The 27,932-nt window shown below is 39.4% G+C and overlaps 1 protein-coding gene across 1 annotated transcript in view; it reads left to right on the top strand.

Annotated features, from left to right (window-relative positions):
- The first annotated feature begins 3,579 nt into the window (after positions 1–3,579).
- LOC117346294 (vomeronasal type-2 receptor 26-like) overlaps positions 3,580–27,932 on the top strand; it is a 41,669-nt gene continuing 17,316 nt past the window's right edge. Inside the window, exons 1-4 of the mRNA XM_033915694.1 lie at positions 3,580–3,671; positions 10,975–11,225; positions 21,303–21,544; positions 22,975–23,202. Of these exons, the coding sequence (XP_033771585.1) occupies positions 3,580–3,671; positions 10,975–11,225; positions 21,303–21,544; positions 22,975–23,202 (813 nt within the window). The remainder of the gene's footprint in view (positions 3,672–10,974; positions 11,226–21,302; positions 21,545–22,974; positions 23,203–27,932) is intronic.

Genomic DNA, 27,932 nt, shown 5'->3' with positions numbered 1-27,932 from the left:
TACTCCCTCAAAGAAGTGCAGCAAGTTCGTCAAACAGGATCTACCTCTCTTTCTTTCTTTATGTCTCTTTCCTTGGCCCCCTTTGTCTGTCTGTCTTTCTGTCTCTCTCCCTGCCCCTGTGTCATTCTTCCTTTCTTTCTCCCTCCCGCTGTCTGTTTTTCTTTGTATCTGTCTATCTCCCTGCCCCCTATGCAGCAGCAGCATTTATTCCCCTCCTCTCTGTGCAGCAGCCACAGCACGTCTTTTCCCCTACCCCCTTTCCCTTTCCGCATTCTGGCCTGCTATGCGGCCCCCCTTCCCTTCCCGCGGTCGCACAATTATGAAAAACTCATCTTCCGCTAGTGCTGTAGCGGAGCTAATTTTGCATGGTGAAGAGAATTCAATGAAAGAGTGGGCAAAGCATGAAAAACGGCACTACCTGTCGAAGTTTATTTTTAAGTTTAAAGGTGCCGCGCAGCTCCTCTCATGATCGCCGCCTTCGTCGAAAGCCTTCTCTGACGCAGGTACGGCTCGTGAAAGGAGCTGCTGCTGCACCTTTAAACTTAAAAATAAACTTCAGCCGGTAGTGCCGTTTTTCCTGGATATCGTAAACTTCGGGGGTCTGCGACAGAGTGAAGCCGAGTTGCCATGGTGAGGGGCAGAGGCAGAGGTGGGCAGGAAGGAGGAGACTGATGGTTAAGGCTCTGGAAGGTGACGGCAGGACTCAGCGTTTGCTCCCTCCGCCGCCTTTGGTGACGTAGTAAGCGTGCAAGTGCACTCTTGCCAGCCACAGCCAGACAGATCAGGGATCAGGGAAGCACGCGGTAAGAGTGTGCATACCCGCTTAGCGTTTATTATATAGATATATCTAGAACCTCTTTTACGTACCTTGAAATGAGATATTCACATTACTGGGATTTGGGTGATAGAACAAGATTTCAAAGTATTAAGCTTTTGCGGATGATTTGATGATTATTTTGACTGATCCTGAGAATTCTTTACCACATCTTATTGATGCAATATCTGAATTTTGATTTCATTCTGGGTTTCATCTGAATTATCAGAAATCTGTACCCCTTCCTTTCAATCAATTCTTGAAGGAACATTGGAAAGGAAATTTCCCATTAACTTGGGCAAATGACGAGTTATTTATTTAGGGATCATTATTCCACAAGATATTACCCGTTTAAATGATCTTAATATTCAACTGTTATTGCATAAAACCAAATCAACCTTATTAATATGGAGACATTTTCCTATTTCTTTAATGGGACGTATTGCTCTTTGTAATATGATAATTCTTCCTCAATGGTTATATGCATATCAAATGTTACCATTGTTGTATTCTAAAGTAGTAGAATGTCAATTAAATAAATTGATACGTGGGTTCCTTTGGATGGGAAAAAGACCATGTATTTCATTAAATCAGGTGACTTTGCCAATAACAAAGGGAGGATTGGGCTTATTACAGTTGAGGCAATTTGTCAAGGCTTGTCACATGCGTCACATACATGATTGGTCTCTTGCAACATCTTATTTTTCCTAGACTTTGTATAGTTAAAATTATGGAGGCCTTATCACTTTAGTTATCTTTTACATGCTTCTAAGATGAAGACTGATGTTCTGAAAAATCATTTTTATTTTTTAATTGTTCCTTTGGGAACCACTTGGCGAAGGATATGTAATCGACTGAAGTTTGATTTTAGAACTACACCACTTTTACCTATTTGTGGAAATGGCTCTTTTTTACCTGGTATAACATCTGCAGGTTTTCAATCTAATAAATGAGGAAATATTTTCTATTTTTACCAGATATTAACTGATGAGGGTAATTTACCAACATTATCACAATTACGTATTGTTTATAATTGGTCTAAATTGGATATATATTCTTACATGCAGTTGAGGTATTTTGCGAAATCCTTACCTTCATTGTTACTAAATGCTAAAGTATATGATGCTCTTTCAGAATTATTTTGGTTAGATGCCCAGTTGATTGTGCCCCTTAAATATTTTAGACATTCATTAGTGAATCTTTCTCCTAATTTAGATTATAATAAAATAGCTCAAGCTTGGAATGAAGAGTTAGGGATTCACCTTCAGGGATTCCATATTCAAAGATTTTTAAAGATTTTATATGGTCTTCTTTCTGATATCACCTATAATGAAATGGGTTATAAATTTATTTATAGAATATATATTGCTCCCTGGCATGCTTATAGGGCGACTTTTGCTACATTAGGCTCTTGTTTGAAATGTGGTCACCCTAAAGCTAACTTATCTCACATGTTTTGGACATGTCCTTTGATACGCCAATTTTGGAATGTTGTTTTTTCTAAAGTTGAGCAAATGTGGGGAATTGACATTGGGAAATGTGGCATTGCAATAGTTATAATATATTTTGGATTTTTGATGTTAAACATCCTTTTCTAAGAGGCCTAAAAGGCTTTCTTCAAAGAACAATCTTATCAGGTTTGAAAGTCATACTTTATCTTTGGATTGGACCTTTTGTTTACTGCAGTCCCTCTCCTAGTGCTTCAGCTTCTACATATTTATCCCCTTCACCTTTGAATCTCATAATGCCACATTTGTACTTTCTCCTATTATTAATATATCTAAAAAAGTGTCTGTGTTTTTTCTTCCATTTGCATTTTTGCTTTCCTGACTACTCGACTATTATCTCTTAACTTTTCCAGATATTTTTGCCTGTCTTCTTTCTGCAATTTTTTTGAAATTTATGAAAGCTAATCTCTTTTTCCTTACCTTCTCAGCTAACACTTTTGAGAACCAAAATGTTCTTCTTTTCCTCTTACAATAATAGTTCCTTTCAGGTTTGGCAATTGCTTTCTTACTTTATCCAGATAACAATTCCTTGACATAATTTCCCTCTGGCTTTTTTTTAAAGTTTAGATCCTTCACTTTTGAATGAGCCTTCTCTACATGTGTCTTAATATTAAACCAAATGATGCCAAATGATCACCCACTATAACATCAGAAACACTTTCCCCGTTAGTAAGCACTAAGTCCAGTATGAACCCATCCAGCTGGGGTTCCATTACCAATTGCTGGAACAGCTCTCCTTGTAGAGAATCCAGGATCTTCCTACTTATAGAAGATCCCACAATAGGGATGTTCCAGTCAAAATCTGGCATATTAAAATCTCCTATTAGTAGTACTACAGCATTTACAGCTATATTTTGAATATCTTCAATTAAATTTCTGTTCACTATATGTATCTGCTGTGACCAGTCAGACGCCGGGCCTGCCAAGGTCCCAGTGAAGGCAGACGGGAAAGTGAATAAGAAACCCAGGAAGGGAATTTACAAGGTCCATCCTGACCCTCATCACAGTGATTTCCTGGATGATCACCAAGCGGAGCTCGAAACACCTAAGAAATCACTAGGCAGTCAGTATTCAGGTCACCACCAGGGGAGCCTAAGAGCCGCCCATTTCCCTGTTGAATCAGCCAGTTTAGGGCGTGTCCCTGCATTAGAAAAGCCAGTAGTTGGGAACAGACAGGCAGGCAGGATAGGGCGAAGGTTTAGGCCTTTCTTCCCTGAGAACCTCCCTGGGCCAAGCAGAGGCAATAGATGTACACCTATGGAGGTAGAAGAAGCTGGTGAAGCACTGAATTTGTCCTTGCCTGATGAGGAAAGCCTATGGATTTACAAGAACAACTGCCAGAGGAGTTGGTGAGCTTACCTGAACCAATGGAAGTAGGCTTAACCACCAGCTGCAAGTAGTAAGCTGAAAATTGTGAGTTTTTGTTTTTGCACTGTTTTGGACTCTGCATTTATTTGACATTTAAGAAGCTGGAAGTGCCTTTCTTTTTCTGAGGGAGAGGTTTGCAATCACCCAGGGAGGGAATTTGGAAGGCTGTTTGAAAAGCTTTTATAAGGCAAACCTAAGGCACTCTCCTTTGCCCAGCAGTACTATAGAAGCTGCTGGAGGCTTTATTGTTGAAAACTGTGAATTGTATGAACCTGTGCAAAGAACTATATATATTTTTTTTCATTATAACCTGCCTGGGAGCAGGCTGTGCAAGCTCTGAGAATAGGAAGCTCTGAGGAGAGCCATACCTCAGGGGCATTATTGACTGAGTCTGAAAGAAATAGAAAGTTTGAACTTTATCTGAACTGTTTATTTTTCTTTCTTTTGGGTTTTGTTTTGATTGAGTTTTTGCATTTAGCACCATTGACCTTGTTGGTGTCATCCTGACTTTTGTGTTTTTGAAAAGTAAAATTGAAATATTTGCATTTAAACAACCATGGTGTGTTTTTGATTTTGTTCCCGTTTTGTGTCAGTCCAATCCTGCAGGGTGACTCCAGGCCGGGTCACACGCTGGTGTTCTTCTTATGCTCAGCCACTTGGAGTGCTGTTGAGTTCCGGTCTGGGGCTACAGTGTGGCTACACTGTGAAGGAGGCCTGTATGTCACACCAATGTAAATATATTCTCCAAACCCTCGTTCCAGTTTGATCCACAGTGTTTCTTCCTTATTCTGCAAATCCTGCAATTGTATGACATTGATATAATCTTTAATATATAATGCCATTTGCCATTTCTGCCTAGCCAGGCTTTCCTGGAAAGATTATAGCCCGGTATAACTATATCCTAGTCATGGCCCTCCATGAACTATGTCTCTGTGATTGCCTCCAAATCCAACTCATTCCTCTTCTATCACAGCCTCTAGATCCAGAACCTTGTTTCCCATATTTTGAGCAGTAGTGTGTACTGCTTTCTAGACATTGCCCCTTCCCTTCTTTGATAGATACACACCATTCCTGCTTGGAAAACCAGCCAGGAAGCCAAAATGCTTTCAACGACACCATCTGTGCAGCCATACATTCATCTCCAGGATGTGATCTTCTCTGCTCTGGCCTTTATCCTCAATAGGAAGGATCAATGAGAAAACCACCTGTACAGCTGACTGCTTCACCTTCTCTCCCAGAGCCATAAAATCACTTTTGATATGTTCTGAGGGGTATGTTTCAATATCATTAGTGCCAACATGGTTGAGCAGCATAGGATAATAATCATTAGGCTTGATGAATCTCAGCAAGATCTCCATAACATCTTGAATTTTGGTACCAGGCAGACAGCATTCCTCCCAGGACATCATGTTTAGTCTGCAGATGGACACCTGTATATACCTCAGAAGGGAGTCACCTAACATCACTACCTTTAACCTCCTTGTGGTTACTGATCCAGAAATTTGGGGATTTCCTAGGAGGGGCTTCAAGTGCCTGCGACAATGAAAGCCTTAGGCTCCTCCCCAGTGCATCCCAGGATGCACCAGGAATAGGAAAGCTCACCATTTTGTAAGAGGCGGGCCTGCCAGTTGGAATGGTTAGGCATCTCTCCAGCCGGACATCATCAATAAGTTAGGGAGGGGCAGGGACATGAGGGGAGTTGTCAGGGGGCTTGGGTGATGGCAGGAGGGGGTAGTAGTATCGGGGAATTGTGCAACATGGTGGGAGAGAGTAGGCATCTCCTGCTGTGGAAGGGAAGTAGTACTAGTGTCAGGGTATTGTGCAAGTACAGCGGTAGTGAGTGGGCATCTCTCCTGCTGATTTCAATTTTTTTTTTTTTTTTTTAATATGTGGGTGTATTCTGCACATGTGCTGATCACTTCCACCAGCGACTCATTTCACGTAAATTTAGTGATCCTATGTGAACATCCACAAACCTCATTTGCATGCGGGGCCTTTTAAGAATGACTCACCATTTTGAACTCATTACAATAGCGACCTCGGTAGCAGCCCATCGGATTTTGCCATTAAGTTTTGAAACTCTCCTCTTCAGTTTCTTCATTAGATAAAAGTAAGGATGAGAAAGGAACATACAAGTATGACATGGAGAGGACATTGGAGACAAGAGTGGAAAAGGAAGAAAGAAATATTGGCAAAGCTGAGACATGAAACAATCTAAGAAGAAGTAGTAAGAAGTGCTAATGTGTGGAGGAGACATGAAAATTGATTAAGAGAGATAAAGAGAGTGAAGGAGAAAGGAGGAGAATGAGAGAGGTCAAGTTCCTGATGGAGGTAGTGTTCTATTATGTCTTCCAAAACTTACAGGAGGTCAGTATTCAGTTAGCATGATAAGAACATAAGAACATAAGCATTGCCTCCGCCGGGTCAGACCAGGGGTCCATCGCGCCCGGCAGTCCGCTCCCGCGGCGGCCCTCCAGGTCCATGACCTGAAAATGTTCCCTACCTAACCTAAAAAGTCCATATCCTATTTGCTCAGTGTCCTGTGAGGTAAACCTCTATCTGTACCCCGTTATTCCCTTCGCTTCCAGGAAGTCATCCAGTCCATTTTTGAACCCCAGAATTGTACTCTGGCTTATCACCTCTCCGGGAAGCGCGTTCCAGGTGTCTACCACCCGTTGAGTGAAGAAGAACTTTCTTGCATTCGTTTTGAATCTGTCTCCTCTCAGTTTTTCTGAGTGACCTCTTGTTTTAGTTGCCCCTGCTAGTCTAAAGAATCTGTCCCTCTCCACCTTCTCTATGCCTTTCATGATTTTATAAGTCTGTATCATGTCCCCTCTCAGTCTCCGCTTTTCCAGGGTAAAGAGCCCCAGCCTGTCTAACCGTTCGGCATATGAGAGGTTCTCCATACCCTTTATCATCCTCGTTGCTCTCCTCTGGACCCTCTCGAGTATTGCCATGTCCTTCTTGAGGTATGGCGACCAGTATTGGACGCAGTATTCCAGATGTGGGCGCACCATTGCTCGATACAGTGGCAGGATAACTTCCTTCGTTCTGGTAGTGATACCCTTTTTGATAATGCCCAGCATTCTGCTCGCTTTTTTTGAGGCCGCTGCACATTGCGCCTCCGGCTTCATTGTGTTATCCACCAATACCCCCAGATCTTTTTCTTGGCTGCCTTCCCCGAGTACCCTCCCTCCCATCGTATAGCTGTACCTGGAGTTCCCCTTCCCTATGTGCAAGACCTTACATTTCTCCACATTGAAGCTCATCTGCCATTTTTTTGCCCACTCACTCAGTTTGTTCAGGTCGCTCTGATAACTGGATTAAGTTAAAACATTGCACTGATGTTCAATCTAATCCATAGAGTTAACACCAATATCCATAGAGGCATCTGCATAGAATCTCACTGACTTTATGGGCTCCTTTTACTAAGGTGCACAAACCACATGCTAAATGAAAAATACTAACGCAAGCTCTATGGAGGCGTTAGCGTTTAGCGAGCGCGGCATTGTTGTGCGCACTAAGCATACGCTAAAACCGCTAGCCTACCTTAGTAAAAGGAGCCTTATATGTTTAGCTCATATCTGCTAAATAACTCTATATCAAGCAGATTTATTTTATTTTTTATTTTAAAGTGTTATGGTTACATGCTAAATACACACTGCATATGTCTTTCAATTCTTTGAAATGATAAATAGTAGTAGTGGTAGAGATTGGAGATAATGAAGGTGGGCTGCAGGCTAGAACAAAGGCTTTATTACATGTGTTTTGTTATATTGGGTGATAGATTACCTAGAAAGGGTCACAGTAGACTGTTCTGGAGAGATAATTTGTATGGATCACACTCTGAGTGGAATCTGAGAAAGTATCCAAGGCAGCATGGCCACAATGACTGTGCAGACCAAATGGACTTTTCCTGTTATTATCAACATATTATATTGTTATTTTATTAAACTATATCCCACACAAGCATTGCACGTAAATTAAAATTTGATTCTATTTTAATGAATGCACATGATCCATAAGGTTATATTTAAAAGAAACAACCTATATTTCAAAATAAATGCAGATGTCAGGAGCAGATATTCCTTAAGGCTGAGCGGCAGGAGCCAACAGAGACCACATGGTATCCTCACAGGTGTTGATAATCTAGAAATAGAGTGATCACCTCAATATCATGGTCTTTCCTCATTCACCTTCTGTATAAAAGCACAGGTCTTCTTCAGTCCAGTTTAACACTTACCCCCTCTTTTTAGCTCACGCTAAACGCTAATGCATGCATGTTATCCTATGGGCATGTTTGCGGCTAGCGCATGCGTTGATTTAGCGTGTGCTACATCCGTGGTAAAACGCTTAGCGTACCTTTGTAAAAGAGGGCTTTAATAATTTCTTCCCATCCTTCAACTATTCAATTCGATAGCACCATCTGCATCATCCTGCCTCAATGATCAAATGTAACAACTAGAGTAATTAGTGACAGCGTCATCACAGAAGAAACTTTCACAGCCTTAATTAATTAATGATGGAAGCTCGTCTGGTTCTGACTTTATTGATGCTTTGTGACATCCTATGGAATATGGCTGCGGGTCAGTGTACACTTAGAAACTACCCACCAATACAACCTCTACCAGGATACCATAGAGGTGGGGACCTCGTGATTGGGGGACTTGTAACTGTGACAAATTTTTATCCAAATGTTGGTGCCTCCTTCACCACTCCTCCCTCATTTGAAGGAACTGGCTTGTAAGTAGCATCATGGCTTAACTCCTTATCTGAGATATGCTTTGGGCTTTTACATTAGATGGTTACTTCCTGACCTGCAAATATAACAAACATATGTTAGAGGGATCTTTGGATGTGGAAGTTCAACTTGAAATATTACTTTACCTCCAACCACTGTATAATTTGAGAAGCTATGAAGTGAATCACAATCTGACAGATCTAGGTTGACAGTGAAATGCTTCAAATAAATTACTCATTATTACAAGACAACATTATTAGAATAGTTTGCCATGGGATGGAATATTTATACTCAGAAAATGGTGCTTTTCTGTTGTTTACTGTGTCGTTTGATGGAATTTAAGTTTTATACTGGGTTATTTTCTGGTTATGTTGTAAGATTCTGATAACAGAGTGCACTCTGAAAAATGGCTCATTATTACATAAAGAGAGCAAACTCTTCTAAGTTTACAAATGTATACTAGTTTACATATATGTAGATTGGTTCATACATACATGGTAGTTCCACTATAAGGATATCAAGCACATCATTTTGACATATTGTGCACAATTAGAATATAACAATAGCCTTACTGGGTCAGACCAATGGTCCATGAAGTTCAGCAGCCCGTTCTCATGGTGGCCAATCCAGGTCACTAGTACCTGGCCAAAACCCAAGGAGTAGCAACATTTCATGCTAACGTTCCAGGGCAAGCAGTGGCTTCCCCATGTCTTTCTCAATAACAGGCTTTGGACTTTTCCTCCAGGAACTTGTCCAAACCTTTCTTAAAACCAGCGACGCTATCCGCTCTTACCACAACATCTGGCAACATGGTCCAGAGCTTATCTATTCTCTGAGTGAAAAAAAATTTTCCTCCTATTGGTTTTAAAAGTATTTCTCTGTAACTTCATCGAGTGTCCCCCTAGTCTTTGTCATTTTTGATGGAGTGAAAAATTGATCCACTTGTACCCGTACTCCACTCAGGATTTTGTAGACATCAATCATATCTTTCTCAGTGAATGACAAAACACTGCATTTTGTGTGTGTGTGTGAGGGGTGTGTGTATGGGTTCTGTTGACTTTCATTTGGTAGTTACATGTAATGACATAAAATAGGTTTTTGACACTCCCTGAACTTCCCCTCACCTGCCCGCTTTTGTGATGGCTAGTAAAAGTTTAGTGGCATTGCCTAGATAAGTGCTGAAGAATATCGGTGGATGAGTGGCCCTAATCAAATTAATACCCCCTTTTATTAAACTGCGCTAGCAGTTTTACGCATGGGGAGCCGCGCTGAATATTCCGCGCTGCTCCTGATGCTCATAGAGTTCCTATGAGCGTCGGGAGCAACACGAGGCATTCAGCTTGGCTCCACCTGCTAAAAACTAACGGAGTTTAAGAAAAGTTTTCAGAATTAACATTTAGATCCAGCAGCAATGTGACTGAACATCACAAAATTTAGAGAATTACTACAATTTACAGCACTAAGCCTTTAGAAGACCTGTAATCGGGTCTCCTGAAGCAGAGATCGAAAAGGGCCTCGTTGGGACTCCTTAAATCAAACTTAAAAACTAAGTGAATATTAATATATCTAATGAACGAAGTGATGGCTGTTTTAAAGCAATATAAGAACTTTAAAAATTTTTACAAATTGTTCTTAGCGTCTTAGAGTGTGAGCATGGATTTATGAAGTTGCAATGACTGGAAAGTGAACTCTTTTTTAGGGAGTTTCAGAGTTTCATGTCTCTGAGCATTTTATATATTTAATTGATCGCACTCCATGGACTATTTTCTATTGAAGTCAGTTTTTTTTGTTGCATTTAAATTCCTTTCTGGCTTCCTATTTGAATTAATAAACCTGACCTACTCATAAGGAAATGATGATGGCCTGACAATATGGTAGGTACGAACTGAAGATTAGAAAAAAAAACCCACAATCGTATAAGATCCCTATCCCTTCTCTACTATTTACGGTGTATATTTCAAGATATAAAATGGTGTTTAATCATCACAAAAAAGAAGTCAACGGCCCCCATATTTTATTAAATGTCTTATAATTTCCCTTTTGTATAGCTATTGATCTTTCCATTTTGAACATATGACATAATGAATTCCACCAAAAGGTGAAATTAAGTTTACTGCAATCCTTCCAATTGTTGGTGATATGTTGAATAGCGACTCCAGTCATGATTAATAAAAGTTTAATTAACAACAATAAGAGGGAGGGGGGTTGGGTCTTGGGTTTTTATATATACAACTGTTGTATTTATTGAAAGACTTATAAGTGATGATTACAAGAATTTGTATGGTTTTAATTTGTACACTTGTTGAAAGATTAAAAATGAATAAAGATATTAAAAAAAAAAAACAACAAAAAAAACCCATGGTGGAATAGGAGGTTAAAGATATCTGACACAAATTTTTCTATCATATTATCAAACAAATATAAAGCTTGTGACTAGTACTATTTATAACCTTTATCTAATCCTATTTCACTTTTCTCTATCTTTTCTGTATCTTATTCATTGATTCTAATTTCATATTATCTGTCATTCATTGTCCTTACAGTCCTGTATCCTTGAACTATTACAACTTCCTGGCTTTTGTGTCTGCGGTGGAAGAGATTAACAACAGCTCAGAGCTCTTACCCAACCTCACCCTGGGATTCCACATTTATGAACCTTACAACAATTTATTATTAATGTATAGAGCTGCTATACATATATTTTCAGGAAAGGACAGCGTGATCCCAAACTACAGCTGCAAAACATCTGGCCCATTGGCTGCTGTCATTGAAGGTCTTCCAGCTGAGCATTCGAGTGAGTTTTCCAGTCTTTCCAGTATATACCAGTACCCACAGGTCAGGGAAGATCTTAATTTTATTCCATATCCTCTTCTACATCCCCTTCTCAAAGAAGTTAGTGTTCAGCAACTTCAAACCAAATTATTAACCACTCACACTTAACAATGAGAAACTGCAGAACTGATTTAGAAACAAAAGTTGTAAACAAGACTATATGAAATAATACAGCATATAATCTAACTCAGAACATGAAAAGAAAAAAAATTATTGTCAAAATTAAGGCCCTCTTTTACAAAGGCGCTAGGGTTTTAGCGCAGATTTAGCACACGCTAAATCAACACATGCGCTAACCACTAACGAGTCCATAGGATAACATGCACGCATTAGCGTTTAACGTGCACTAATAAGCTTAGCGCACCTTTGTAAAAGGGGGTGTAAGTCTCAAGTCCAAGTATGGAGAGAAGTGAAAGCACTCATCAATTTAAGAAAAATATACAATAAATTTTAAGAGGTAAACCTACCCCTTAACTTCTGAGCCTTGATCTCATTCCATTAAGGAGCTCATTTTCAAAAAAGAAAAGCATCCGAAAAGTGACAAAGTTGCAGACGGATGCTTTTCTCTTCAAACCTTCCAAATTGCTGTTTGTCTGCAATGCACCTAAATCTCAAAGGGGGGTGTTAGAGGCATGTCTTGGGTGGGACTAGACAGGCTTATGAGTTCACTGTATTTCTGTAATAATTGTGAAAGCAAAATATTGACCCTTGATGTGCCACAGAATCAAAAGACTAACGAAAACAAAAACACCATGGAGAAAGTGATGTTCAAGATGTAGGCTTTATTGAAAGTTCAGTCAGATAATCCACATGACAAGATACCTAGAACCCAAGTAGTTGGGGACTATGGACCCAATACGGTCTATGTTTTGACAAAAACTGTCTTCCTCAGGCGTTCCTGCGCAAAGTTTTCGTCCAGGACTGGTTTTAGTATTTGATCCACGTGTTTTGTACATTAGGACCATCAGATACCCCTGAGGAAGACAGATTTTGTCAAAACATAGACCATGTTGGGTCCATATTCACCTACAACATGGGAACTAGGTATCTTAGAAACATAGAAACATAGAAAGATGACGGCAGATAAGGGCTACAGCCCATCAAGTCTGCCCACACCATTGACCCTCCCTTTTAAGTCTATTGATCCCCTTAAGTATAATTGTAATTATACTGCCACTCTACTGACCCGCTCTTTCAAGTCTATACCCTAGTGACCCTATCCTTGGCATGACCCTCGTAGGCATGCCTCGATTCTGGTCCCATTTATTCTTGATGCTGCGTGCCTCGATCACCTGCACTGGAAGCTTGTTCCAATGCTCAATCACTCTCTCTGTGAAGAAGTACTTCCTGGCGTCTCCACGAAATTTCCCTCCCCTGAGTTTGAGCGGATGACCTCTTGTGGTCGAGGGTCCCTTCAGAAGAAAGATATCGTCTTCCACCTCGACCCGTCCCGTAATGTACTTAAATGTCTCAATCATGTCTCCCCTCTCCCTACGCTCTTCGAGAGTATATAGCTGCAATTTGCTCAGTCTTTCTTCGTATGGGAGACCCTTAAGCCCCGAGACCATCCTGGTGGCCATCCGTTGAACCGATTCAATTCTGATAGAAACATCTTGTCATGTGGATTATCTGACTGAACTTTCAATAAAGCCTGCATCTTGAACACCGTCTCCACAGTGTTTTTGTTTTTGTTTCTGCAATAATTGAACATTATAGAGTAAGTCCAGGCACAATTTGGATGTTTGAGGCTAGACCTGTCTAACTAACATAAAAGTTCCAAAAAGGTGCTAACACTCACCAGATGAAGGCATGACTCCACCTTTCTCCCCTAGTGGTCATTGATCCCTACTTCTCCTAAGAGTTCCTGGAGTATCCTGGCAGGTGGTGCAGTGAACTATAGAGATGCAAATGAGGACAGGACCATCTGAGAAATGGCCATTGTTGAAACAAAAAGATGGATGCTTTGTTGTTTTGAAAAAGGTCATGTTCACTTCTTGATTTTTGTGTATGTTCCATAAAATATCTAAACTCAGATTCAGATCTCATATCGAAAATATCTTTCCACATAACACTGTAAATGAGAAAGATAAAAAAATAAATAAATCTTTTCTTCTGATGTTGCAAAACACATCTACAGACGAAACAAAGAAAAAAAAAAAAGTTGTTCCAAGGCTAAAACTTTGGGTTTCAAAGTAAGAAACATGTTTCTCCTTTGCTGAGTAACAAATACATTGTCTGAAAAGATTTATATTATATGCCCTCAAAACAGCTCCTGCTTAGCCTTAACATATGTAATTTCAGGATCTTCAATTTATCCAAATCAGAAAGGAAGGTTAGTAGCAATGTTGCATGTGAAGAAATGATAATCTAGGAGTCCTCCAGAAAAGCTGTCAACTGACCATCTTTCATAGTGGGATTCCCAAATCCCTATATTCTGAGAGGCATTAGAAACCATGGGGAGATATTAACACCTAGAAACTGGAAAATTTTAGCATAGTCCAAAAATCTGTGTTCCTAAATTTATAAGGTTTTTATTTGTGTATTTAGGCATAGATTGAGGATTGACATAGATAGGTATGTTTTTATGATGGGCCACCTTCTGCACCATTTATAAAATATACATCTCAGGAGTTAGCCAACCTATTGTACTGTATATAAAACACCCACCCTCAGGTTATGTGGCAATATTGAATTACAGAAGTTGCAGGACAAAGTAAAAGAGGATTGTCCTGTCTTGTGGGGGAAATCATTAAATAAAGGGGCTATGGAATTAAAGTGGCTGGTGAAAGGTCCCAGTGTTGGGCTTTTATTTCAGAATTTTATTGGCAGCAACATCTTTGGTCAGAGAATGGTAAAGTTTCTGGAATCCTGTAGATTATAGGATCCAAGGCAACATGGATTTACTAGAGGTAGGTCTTGTTCGACAAATCTGATCAATTTCTTTGACTGGGTGACCAGAGAATTGGATAGAGGGAATACACTAGATGTGGTGTATTTAGATTTAATAAAGCCTTTGACCATGTTCCACACAGATTTCTAATAATTAAACTGAGTTCCCTCGGGATGGATCCCAGAATGATGGGCTGTGGTAAGAACTAGTTGAGTGGAAGGCGACAGAGGGTAGTGAACATGGAGATCGCTCTGAGGAAAGGGATGTTTCCAGTGGTGTGCCTCAAGGTTCTGTTCTTGGGCCTATTCTTTTTAACATTTTTATAAACAATATTGCTGAAGGGCTGTCAGGTAAGATTTGCCTCTTTGGGGATGATACCAATATCTGCAATAGAGTATTGTAGACACCCAGGATGGTGTGAATAACATGAATAAAGGCCTGGCAAAGCTTGAAGAATGGTCTGAAATTTGGCAGCTAAAATTTAATGCTAAGAAATACAAGGTCATGCATTTGGGCTGCACAATCCTGACGTAAGGATACAGTTTAGGGGGTGAAGAACTTTTATGCATGACAGATGAGCAGGACTTGAGTGTGATTGTATGGGATGATCTCAAGGTGGCAAAACAGGTTGAAAAGGTGACAGGAAAGCTAGAAGGATACTAGGGTGTATAGGGAGAGGCATGGCCAGTAGGAAAAAGGAGATACTGATGCCCCTTTTTAAGACTCTGGTGAGACCTCATTTAGAATATTGTATACAATTCAGGAGGCTGCACCTTCAAAACGATATAAAAAGGATGAAATCGGTCCAGAGGAAGGCTACTAAAATGGTGTGTAGTCTTTGTCATAAGGTGTATGGGGACAGACTTAAAAATCTCAATCTGTATTGTTAAATATATTTTATTGAGCATAAAATCAGAATCAAACAAAATACAACAAGATAGATAGCTCAAATTTATATATTAAAACCTTCAAACCCTTTGTTAGTTGCTTCACATGTGTTATTCTTCTGTGCTCATAGGAGCACCCTTAAAATATTTTAAGATATGCATGATAGTATGGTTTATTTCTTTTCTGACCATATATTATGCTGACAATCCTGATTTCTTCTTTCTTATTTTAATGCTCTTTCTATTTTTTTCCTTAGGAGTGTCTACCCAACCTTACAAATATATCAGTTATTTTTTCTTGACAAAGGGGATATACTTCATATTTCACCACTACATATTATATATTATGGCTGACCTACATGTCTTTTCCTTTAATGAGAATGGCCTGAATCATCCCATTAAAAGAAAAAAGATATCTAATTATGTGTTCAACAAACATCCAGATATAATTTTCTTACAAGAAACCCACCTCCCACCCGCTGCTGCCACGAAATTCCAGCTAAAGGGATATTCCGCTCATTTATACTCCCCTGCAACTCATCAAAAGAAAAATGGTGTTTCAATATTTCTTAAAGATAAACTCTCTCCCATTATTCATTCAATTAAAACAGACACGGAGGGAAGATGGTGTCTGGTACATGCTGCGTTGCACTCAGTGGATTTTGTTTTTCTCAATATATATGGCCCGGTTAAAGATCACCCGGTTTTTTTTAGAGATATTCAGCTAGCGCTAATTGAATTCAGTTCTTGTTCTCTAATATTGGGAGGGGACTTTAATCAAATCCAAGACTTGTATATTGATAGATCTTCTTCTTGTAAACCCTCCAAATCCAAGTCTTTCACAGCTCTTCAGGCTCTAAATGATGCCTTCTCACTTGTGGATCCTTGGCGATTACTTCACCCGAAAGGTAGAGAATACTCACATTTTTCACCACCACACAATACCTACTCGAGAATTGATTTCTTTCTCATATCCTCTTCTCTCATTCAGGATCTTACCAATGCTATTATACATCCAATCTCTCTTACAGATCATGCTGCCATTTCTTTATATATTTCTATCTCGGCTCTGCGTAAAGAATCTCCTTCTTGGAGACTGAACAAAGCCCTACTCTTAGATGAAGAAACTGTTGAAAAAATCAATTCGTTCACAGCAAAATTTTTTGAAAATAACTCTAAAGACCCTGAAATTTGTCCTTCCATAGTCTGGGAAGCTTACAAAGCAACCCTTAGAGGTGAATTTATAAAACTTGCCTCTTGGAAAAAAAACAGTCCATGATAAAAGAAAAAGAATTAGAAAACTCTATTAAAACATTAGAACTTCAGCATATGTCTAATCACTTACATGACCCAAATATTCTCCAAAGTATCCAAAAACTTAAATATGAATATAATACTTTAGTTTCATGCACAGCCAGACGGGATATCTTCATCTCTAATTCTGGCCATTATATGGGAGATAATCTTATGGGTCACCCCTTGGCCAGATACCTTAAAATTAAATCCAAAAGACTACATATCACATCTATCCAAAATTCATTAGGACAATTAGTCAAAACCAGATCTTTAATTTCTTCTCAATTCGAAAATTTTTATGCTTCATTATACAAATCTGAACTTGCTGCTTCTGAATCAAATATAGACTCCTTTCTTTCCTCCTTATCTCATCCGACCATATCGGACTCTCTTAAATTGGAACTAGATTCTCCGATAACCATAACAGAAATAGAAGCTGCCATATCTTCCCTACCGACTGGGAAAGCCCCTGGTCCGGACGGTTTCACTAACGAATTTTTTAAACAATTCCGAAACATTTTAGCTCCTCATCTCCTTACATACTATGATTTCCTCCATTCCACTCCAGATAAACAATTTAATTTCACTGAAGCCACCATTGTAGTAATTCCTAAGCCTGACAGGGACGCCACTTTGGTCAAAAACTTCCGTCCTATCTCTCTCCTTAATTTAGATTACAAAATAATGGCAAAATTACTTGCATTAAGACTTACCAAAGTGATTCCACATCTTATACATAAAGATCAAACGGGGTTTATCAAACAAAGATATATAGGAGATAACTTGCGCCTCTTTCACCATATTAATGCTCACGCTAAAACATTGACAGACCCAATAATAGGCCTAGCTATAGACGCTGAAAAAGCCTTTGATCGAGTGGAATGGCCTTTTCTTTTCTGTGTCCTGAAATGGTATAATTTTGGCTCATCTTTCACGAAATGGATAGAAACATTATATCACAGTCCCACCGCTCGTATTCTAATTAATAATTCTCTATCCAATAAATTTCCCCTTCACAGAGGCACTAGACAAGTGCCTCTCACCACTACTGTTCAATTTAGTGTTGGAGCCTCTTCTCTCTGCTATTCGACAAAGCCCCTTAATTAACGGTATTCCCTCTTCTGATCAAAACTTCAAATTAGCAGCCTATGCTGATGATGTCTTAATTTTTCTTAGGAACCCTCAATCTTCTCTTCCTCATCTTATACATATCATCAAACAATACTCCCGATTTTCTGGATATTCTGTCAATTGGGAGAAATCAGAAATCTTTCCTCTGAACAATAACATTCTTCAATCAGATTTGGCTAACTTTCCATTCACATGGTCTAATGCAGTGATTCCCAACCCTGTCCTGGAGGAACACCAGGCCAATTGGGTTTTCAGGCTAGCCCTAATGAATATGCATGAGAGAGATTTGCATATGATGGAAGTGATAGGCATGCAAATTTGCTTCATGCATATTCATTAGGGCTAGCCTGAAAACCCAATTGGCCTGGTGTTCCTCCAGGACAGGGTTGGGAACCACTGGTCTAATGAAGCTGTGAAATACTTGGGGATCTTAATACACAAGGATCTGGTCCTTGCTCAAGATCTTAATATATCTAAAATCAAAAATTTAGTTCTTAACACTACATCTCGGTGGTCCCCACTTTATTTGTCTTGGTGGGGTAGGATAGCATCCATCAAAATGACCCTAGCACCTCAAATTAATTACATTCTCTCTATGCTTCCTCTTTTATACCAGAAATCATTTTTCCATTGGCTAAATAAGAAACTATCTGAATTTATATGGAACAAGAAAAAACCTCGAATTGCTCTAGCCAAGCTGAAGGCCTCTAAAATTAACGGTGGTCTTAACTTCCCGGATTTCTACCATTATTATATTGCTTCATTAGCTAAATATGGAGCTTACTGGGTTAATGACTCCTTTTCTCAAGACCCTCCTACTTGGTTTGAAATGGAGTGTTTTCTATGCAAACCTCTACACATCTCCTGCTTACTAACGATATCAATACCTAGACATTTGAGAAAATATTCTCTGTTGAATTCAACGCAGCATGCTCTCCATCATTTAGATAATATAGCTGAGATCTCAGTTAGTGTTAGCCCACTCATGTCTCTTTGGAATAATCCCAAAATCCAAAACCAAGGCAAATCCCTTTCATGGAAACGGTGGCAGCGAGCAGGTATATGGTTTGCTCATCAATTGTCTACTCTCACTACGTCAATTCCTTTTGATATACTCTGCTCCACATACCTATTGCCTTCCTCTGCTTATTCACAGTGGATCTCACTCATTGAAATGCTATCTTCTGTGAATATACGGTATGACTTCATGTCGTCCAAAAATACTATCTGCCATTGGTCTTTATGGTCTCTATCAAAAGGAAAAGCTATATCTTTTTTCTATAATATTCTGAGAGATCATTTCTTCACTTTTTCATATCAATCAATGAAACACTGGGATAATATACTCACCACTCCGCTTTCTGACATTGACTGGGAACTCTTTTGGTCTTCAACAAACTGCCCGCTTTTATCTTCTAGAGTTTCACAATCAATGTTCTTTATTATGTGGAATGCAATATGGACCCCATTCCGCATGTGGAAAGCCAACTTAAAACTAGATTCTGTTTGCTGGAATTGTTTGAAAGAGGAGGGAACTCTTGATCATATGTTTTTTCATTGTACTTTAGTCCGCTCTTTTTGGACCCAAATTTGGAATACCATACAATCTATCACTAACTGCTCAGAAGAGATTTCTATGGACATTATAATCCTTCGATCTCAACATCCCTGCTTCGCGCAATCAAAATGTCCTTCTAAACTCATCGATACCATGTTTGTGACTGCTCTCATGCACATTCTGAAAAATTGGAAATCTTTTTCGTTATTAGATTATACGTTTTGGTGGAACTCACTATGTATGTATCATAGATTTGAATCATATGCATATGAAAATAAATTCACACTCCGAATCTCCATGAATTTGAAAAGCAAGAAATCACCCTGGTCATTCTTAGATTCATATGTACGCTCTGCTTTGTAGACACTCCTGTCTTCCCTCTCTTTTCTTCACTTTTCCTCTCTCTTTCTTTTCTCTTTTAATTTTTATTCTGTTCTCTCTCATCTTTTTCTCATACAGTCTCCACAAACAACTCCATTACTCTGAGCTTTTCTTAATACTATAGTCCTTTATAGTTAATTTTATATTTATAGACCATATATATACAAAACGTTATATTATTTTTATGTATCTGAATTGCTCCCTGTATTTTTCAAAATACTCAATAAAAATTTATTGAACTAAAAAAAACAAAAACAAAACAAACCCACCCTACCAACCCAACCCAACCCAACCCATCCCCCCCACCTTCCCCCTCTCACTGATGCCAAACAAAGGTAAATAAAAGAACAGACTAACAATTCAAAATTCGGCTACGAGCCACCGAAGATAATGTAGACCAAAAAGGTTCCCAAATTCTTTGAAAAGCTCGTCCAGGCAAAGATGAAATGTCTTAAACACCTCTCCGTTTCCAAGAAAGCAACGTAATCATATGACTACGCCAAAGGGAATAGTCAGGAGCCTCCGCCTCCATCCATTTAAACAAGATACATTTAATAGCAATCACAGCCATCCATCGAAGGAATGCAGAGGCTCCAGGCCGACGAGGATGAAAATGTAAAGAAGCTCCAAATAACACCAGAGCTGACTTCTGAACTTTAATGTTCCAGCTATTTTCTACAAAAAGAGAAATAGCGTCCCAAAAAGTCTGTATGGATGAACAAGACCAAAACATATGACCTAGACCTGCATCTGGAGCTCCATAGCGCAGGCAGTCTGCAGTCGGGCAGACGGGAGAGGGGCAATATGATTGAGATATTTAAACACCTACTTGATGTAAATTCACATAAGTCAAGTCTTTTTCATTTGAAAGGAAGCTCTGGAATGAGGGGGCATAGGCTCAAGTTAAGAGGTGAAAGGCTCAGGAGTAATCTAAGGAAATACATTTTTACAGAAAGAGTGGCAGATGTATGGAGCAGCTCCCGGAAGAGCTGGTGGAGACAGAGACTGTGTCGGAATTCAAGAAAGTCTGGGATAGGCATGTGGGATCTCTTAGAGAGAGGAAGAGATCATGGTTGCTGTGGATGTGTAGACTGGATTGGCTATTTGGCCTTTATCTGTCATCATGTTTCTATGTTTTAATTTTTCACATGGGAAGGGGGAAGTTTCCTCTTACTCTGGTCTCTCTCCATGAAATATCAGTAAATTTCTGCTACCATATACCATTTGGCTTTAACCTCTCATGCTTTTTCTATTTTGCTCTTTACAGTAGAATTATGCACTTAATATTTGATATGTAACTGAATTGTGATATTTTCATAACTAAAGTGATGATTAATTCAATCTGTTATTTTCAGCAGCTCAGTTACACCTCAGGAAATCTTGTCATGAGTGACAGAGTTAAATTTCCTTGTTTCTATCGTACTGTTCCCAGTGAGCTGCATCTCTGTGCTGGGATAATCAAATTACTGAAGCATTTTGGCTGGACCTGGGTCAGTATCATTGCATGCATTGATGAAAACAGTCTGAGGGCTGTGCAGATCCTGAGAGAAGGGATTGAGAAGAATGGAGGTTGTATTGAATTCATACAAACATTCAAAGTTTCTTTTGTGTATCAAAATATGAGTGAAATTTACCATACCATCCAAACATCTTCAACTAAAGTGATTATTTTGTATTGTAATAGACACTACACAGATTTTCTAAAACATACAACTATTTGGGAAGTATCTGGAAAGGTCTGGATCTTCGCAGCTGAACCATTGTTTTACTTTCCCTCAAACCATAATGATAGGAGAAATGTCTTTTCTTTCTCTGTGGCAAAAAAGAATGTTCCAAGTTTACACAAATTTGTCCGTGAGGTGAATCCTGTTGTGTTTCCAATTAATTCTTTCTTAGAGATGTGGTGGATGGACCTGTGTAATGACCAGTGCCCCGACAGTATTCAAAGAACCTGCATTAATAATGAAACATCTGACTACCTCATACACTGTGACGTGATAAACTCTGGGGACAGTTATAATGTATACAATGCTGTGTATGCCCTGGCACACGCACTGCACGACATGGTCACTTCTACATCAGATAACACCAAGTGGGGTGGAGAAAGTGAGAGATTTATAGATTTTTTCCCATGGAAGGTAATATCCTATGTTAGAAGAATGTTATTTTCAGAAAGAAGTAACGGTATATTACTGTGCATTGACATTTAGGGCCCCTTTTACAAAAGTGCGTTAAGGCCTTAATGCGCGGAATAGCGCATGCTAAATTGCCGTGCATGCTAACCGCTACTGCCTCCTCTTGAGCAGATGGTACTTTTTCAGGTTGCACATGCTATAGCGCACGCTAATCCAGTGCGTGCGCTAAAATCACTAGCGCAAAAGTTGAGAGGTATGTTCTGAGTGATGGATTATTCTTTGTCTTTTTGATGGTTATTGTTACGCCCTACTGGGCGGTGTATTTTCCTCGCTGTCAATAAACATACGTTAAAAAAAAAAAAAAAAAAAATCACTAGCGCACCTTTGTAAAAGGAGTCCATAAAGTAGATTTATGTCCTACCATAAAAAATGCCATATAAATAATAAATCTTTTATAATTTCTATATTTTAAGCCTTTTGTTCTTTATATCAGTAGCCTGAGTTTCCAGTTTGTTTGGTTTGCTTTATATCAAGAGCCTCATTAATGATAAATGATATTGCTGAAGGTCTGTCGGGTAAGATTTGCCTCTTTGCGGATGATACTAAAAATCTGCAATAGAGAAAACACGCCGGATGGTGTGAATAACATGAAGAAATGCAAAGTCATGCACAGGGCCTTAGATGCCCTAAGCACTAACTAATTTTGGTTCCCCCTTACACTTCTAATTTAAAATATTAAAACAATAATAAACCATAAAATAAAATTTTATTTATCAAAAATTCAAAATTAAACAAAACTTACAGTAAGAAAGAAAATATTTATTTCTGTATGCTTCCATTTTTTAATGGTTTAATAATTTTCTCCTTGCAAAGTGGATTACAATGAAAATGTACACAGTCAAAACATATTCAGACATGTTATAAGACTACACCTCATCCTATCTCGTTCAAAATCTGAAACACATACAATGAAATCTAGCGTAATGCTAATAAAAAGTTTGCACAATATAAACTATAAAATTATTTTCTACTTCAAAACTAATAAAAAGCTTTATTGAACAAATGAGTCTTCAACTGTTTTGAAATGACATTTTCTCTCTGCGCAATCTCAAAACCTCTCGTAATGCGTTCCATAAACATGGACCTACAAGAGAAATCGCTGTCATTTGCGATTTTTTGATACCTTCAGGACTTCAGTGTTGTTGAGCTGCTTGTACATATTCACCCATTTAACTGAAGTTTACCTGAAATGTTTTCATATATGGAAACAAAATTATGGGGTAAAAAAGTCATCTTTACAAACTTCAAAAATAAGCTCCACCCTATTAATGTTGATTGAAAATGAAAGCATATTACTATAACCAGAGCAGATCATACATGCTTTTGAAGGTAGAGATGTAACTCTTCACTAATAAAATTGTTTCTCTTATTAGCTTCATCGTTACCTGAAGAACCTCCACTTTAAGAATGTTCTAGATGAGGAAATCTTTTTGGATAAGAATGGTGATCTTGCCATTGGATATAATATTATAAACACAATCTACCTACCTGATGGTACAAGGAGTAATGAAATTATTGGAAATTATAACCCTTATGCTCCACCAGGGCAGGAATTTATGATCTATGAGGAGGTGATCATGTGGGAGAGCACACTCACCGAGGTCAGATTTAAATTATAGAAAAACAAGATGGAAAATCCTGAAACATGCACACGTTGAAAGAGATTCAATAAATGACACCCAACATTAGACACCAGAAAGATCCAGCCTAAACCAACATATTTGCACTATTTATAGAATAGTGCTTTGAGTAGATTCTCATGCCCAACTTTGGGTGTGAGGACTTCTGTCTGCCAAAACTTGTGGTAAATCTTAAGGATGATATGTAAATGTTGAATAATGTGGGTGATAGTGGGGAACCCTGGGGTAACCCCGAAGGGTTTTTCCAGGAGTGCCTAAATTTTGAGAATGCCCTTATCCATTTATGCCCTTTCCATGGATTTGTCTTCTTTTGAGTTTCAAGTTATGAAAGTTAAGGGCCCATTTTATAGAATAGGGCATAAGGGCAGCTATAACTCATAACTATTGCCAATTAAATGTTAATTGATTAGGTTCCATGTGCATCTTTCAGATATCAAGATAAATTTGTATTACATGATTACATAAATGGCCAAAATATATTCATTTGCCAAGGCAAGCAGTTTTAACCAAAAAATACCAAGTGTACATGAATGAAATTCTTATTGGGAAAAGGTATTAGCTTAATGATGAAATAAATAAAGGTCCTTATATAGTATGCAACCATTATGCACATGTTCAGTTTTGGAAGTAGAAAAGTAGGCTAGAATGACATCACCTAAAAGTCTTATTCTGATACCTCATCAGTATTGTTCAAAATACTTTGTCATAGTATGAGGGTAAATTTTTTTAAAATACAATTTATATTCTGCCTATCCTACAATTTTATGTGGATTACAAATTATTCAGGTACTCCAGCATTTTCTCTAACTGTCCCGGAGAGCTCCCACTCTGTACCTGGGGCAATGGGGATTGCATGACTTGCATAGGGTTACAAGGAGCAGTACGGGATTTGAACCCACAACCTCAGGGTGCCAAGGCTGTAGCTCTAACCACTGCACCACACACTCAAAAAGTAAAGTCAAGATTCTATTTAATGGCTTTAATAGAAGTTACTGTATGCAGTTGATCATATCACTTTTCCACATAGTCCCCATGCAAGACGACGCATTTGTTGTATTGTTCAACTAGCTTCTGCATTCCTGCAGAAAAGATTTTCAGATCTCCTTGTGATCGGGTTGAGTGGTCACTCCCCGCGTCCTCTCCACTCCCCAGGTACTCCTGGTCTTCTTTCTTGTCAACTCTGTTCTTCCAGACTCGCTTCAGTCACACTGTTCTAACAACATACACAACCTCCCTGGTCTCTTGGTCCACCACCGGTCCCTCTGGTCACCACCTGTCACTCATTCTCAGGTCACCTTTATAGGTTATCAGGTTATAGGTTATCCTATGGAGTCCTCTTAAGCTCCCAGTATCATTCACTGGTCTCTCTGCCAGTCACCACCGGATCCTTCAAGGTTTACTAGCTTGTTACTCGACAGTCCCCCTCAGTCTTTGTGGGGCCATCACCGGTCCTTTGCCTCCTAGACTTTTATGTCCCCACCAGTCCTGGATGCTCTACACTGGTCCCTCCACCAGTTGTCAAGCTTGGGGTACTCTCCTGGTCACCCCCAAGCTCTACTGTGCCCTCCAGCTAATTCACTCCTCAACTGGTCACCATCAGACTTCCTCACTGGTCACTCCACCTAGTCAGCCAGGACTCCACTGGTACTCTAGTCATTCCTCAGTCATTCTCTAATCACTGGTCATTCCCTGAGGACTGATCCCTAGGACAATCTTTTGCTGAGGACTCTCCTAGTCCCTCAGACACTTTGCCACTGGGCCCTCTGCTAGTCAGTGAGCCTGAGGGCTCTCCAGTTGCTCCAAGCTCTATCAAGTAGGCTAGGGCAGGGTTTCTTTCTCTCACTGCTGCACCATCGCCCTGACAGCAATGGACAACTCCTCTACTACACTGGGCCCTCTGTCAGCACTGGTAAGTACTGGGATTGAGGGCTTTCTGGAAATTAGGCTAAAGCCAGCTTTCCTCCTCCCAAGGGTTTCCCAGGCTCAGTGCTCTAGAGCTGTCCTTTCCAGCACAGTACTTCACTCAGGGTGAAAGAACATCTCCCAGCAGCCTTTGCATGATCTTATGCAAATGAGTTTTACACACCACTGCTCAGGCTCCCTCTACAGGTTTGCAACAGGCATCTCACCCTGTCACACTCCCAAAGCCAGGTGAGTACCACTTCCTTTACTTCATCATGCTTTGTCTTTTGCTCTCACGGTCACAGTGATGCACCAATGTCACACCAGCGGTACAATTCTCTCCAGAATTCTCATATCTTCTTCTTACTGTCTCAGGAATTAGGTCACAACCTCCACACATTGTTGCTTGTGCAGATCAGTGAGCTGTTAGGGAACCCATTGTGTGCAGACTTTCCTATATCCCAAGTCATCATGCATTATGGCAAATGCAGAGCCATAGCCGATATCAGAATTTGTAGCCAATCGAAATACCGTTATCTGTCAGTCTTCTCTAATCAAGGCATCTGACCTGTGAAAGTGCTCTTGTGTGCGCGCAATGTTGATGGGCAATCAGAACGACCTTCATCTGTTATACCTGCTCTTCTCACTTTAAGCCTTTTTACCCACACACAAACCTTTTGTTGATTCATGGTGCTATGTCCATACTGAGTCAATATCCGACAGTGAATTTCTACAGGTTTCACTCCCTCTGCCCAAAGAAAGTGCACTTCTACATTTTGCATTGGAGTGTCCATGTTTCTGACCTTGTGGTTGTCAATGCGACTAAAATCTGAGCACTGCACTGTGCGAGGATGAAATATCCAATAAACAGTATATATAGTAACATAATAAATGATAGCAGATAAAGACCAGAATGGTCCATCCAGTCTGCCATGTAATCACATGCATTACCAGTTCATAATTAAAATGTCTTTTTTCTTTCTTATTTCTTTGCCATAGACCTTAGAAGTTTACACGGTATTGTCCTTAGGTTCCAGCTACTGGAGTTGCCATTGAAGCTCACTCTAGCTTATCCAAATCATCTCCTTTGCTGGATTCAGACTGTGAAAGATTGCTCATTCATATTCTAATTAGCGATCCTCTGTGTTCATCACATGCTTTTTTGAATTCCATCACAGTTCTCCTCTCCCAACAATACTCTTAAGTCTACCACCCCTCAACCTTAACCTTAACCTCTAGTTTTACAGATTTTCCTTTTCTGGAAAAGATTTGGTCCTATATTAATACCTTTCAAATATTTAAATGTCTGTATCATATCACCCCTGTCCCTTCTCTCCTCCAGAGTATACATGTTGAGATCTTCCTTTTGACCGCTTCAAGTCTTTTTATATCCTTGGCCAGATATGATCTCCAAAACTGAACACAATACTTCAAGTGGGGCCTGACCAAATCTGCTGGTTAAACCTCTCTTTATACAACCTAGCAACCTCCTGGCTACAGCCACCACCTTGTCACACTGTTTTGTCATCTTCAGATCCTCAGACACTTTCACCCCAATGTCCCTGTCCAGGCATATCAGCCTCTCACCTCCCAGCACATACATCTCCCTTGGATTTCTTCTCTCCAAATGCATCACTCTGCACTTTGCACTCTGCACTTTGCACTCTGAATTTTAGGTAGGACTGAATTTTAGTTGCCAGACATAAGACCATTCTTCCAAATTCTGTAGATGCTTTTTCATGTTTTCCATTCCCTCTGTTACCAATCATGGTGTCATCCACAAAAGTGAAATCTTTCCTTCTTATCCTTCGAATATCATACAAATCACAGCTATATAAATATAAATTGAATAAAATATACAATATAATTAATGTGACGTGTTCAGACCACTACCCTTTGATTCAGTGATCTCACCAAACTGGGGTATATTAGGGACCATCATATCACTTCAATTGAAGTGATATGATGGTCCCTAATATATCCCAGTTCGGTGAGATCACTGAATCAAAGGGTAGTGGTCTGAACACGTCACATTAATTATATTGTATATTTTATTCAATTTATATTTATATAGCTGTGATTAGTATGATATTTGATTAAATAATCATCACAGAATAATATTGTATATCTCCCCAGTTGGTTGTGTAATCAGCTTCTTATCCTTCGGCAATATCGCTCACAAACATATTGAACAGAATTGGTCCCAGCACCAATCCTTGAGGCACCTTTCCTTCCTCTGAGCAAATTCCATTAACTACCACCCTCTGAGGTCTGTCCATCAACAAGTTTCTAATCCCGTTCGCCACTTGTGGTCCTAACTTCAACCGGTCAGGTTTGTTCAATAGCCTTCTATGAGGAACCGTGTCAAAGGTTTTGCTGAAATCTAAATGAATGATTATCTAGCATGCTTCCTTGATCTATTTCTCTGGTCACCCAGTCAAAAAATTCAATCAGATTTGTTTGGCATGATTAGTAATGCCATGTTGTTTGAGATTTTGTAAGCTATCTGATTCTAGAGACTTTGCTATCCTCTCCTTCAGCAACGCTTCCATTATTTTTCCAATAACCAATGTAAGGTTTACCAGCCTGTAGTTTCCCCCTTCATCTCAATGACCACTTTTGTGAAGAAAGAATAACATCTGCTCTTCTCTAATGTCATGGAACCGCTTCTGTTTCCAGGGATTTATTGAACAGATGTTTCAGCGTAGCCACCAGAATCTCTTTGTGCTCCCTCAATATCCTGTGATAGATCCCTTCTGGTCTCATGTCTTTGTCCACCTTCAATTTTT

Source organism: Geotrypetes seraphini, chromosome 12 (assembly GCF_902459505.1).
Source record: "Geotrypetes seraphini chromosome 12, aGeoSer1.1, whole genome shotgun sequence".
Taxonomy (NCBI): Eukaryota; Metazoa; Chordata; class Amphibia; order Gymnophiona; family Dermophiidae; genus Geotrypetes; species Geotrypetes seraphini.
This window is presented reverse-complemented; position numbering and strand designations above follow the sequence as displayed.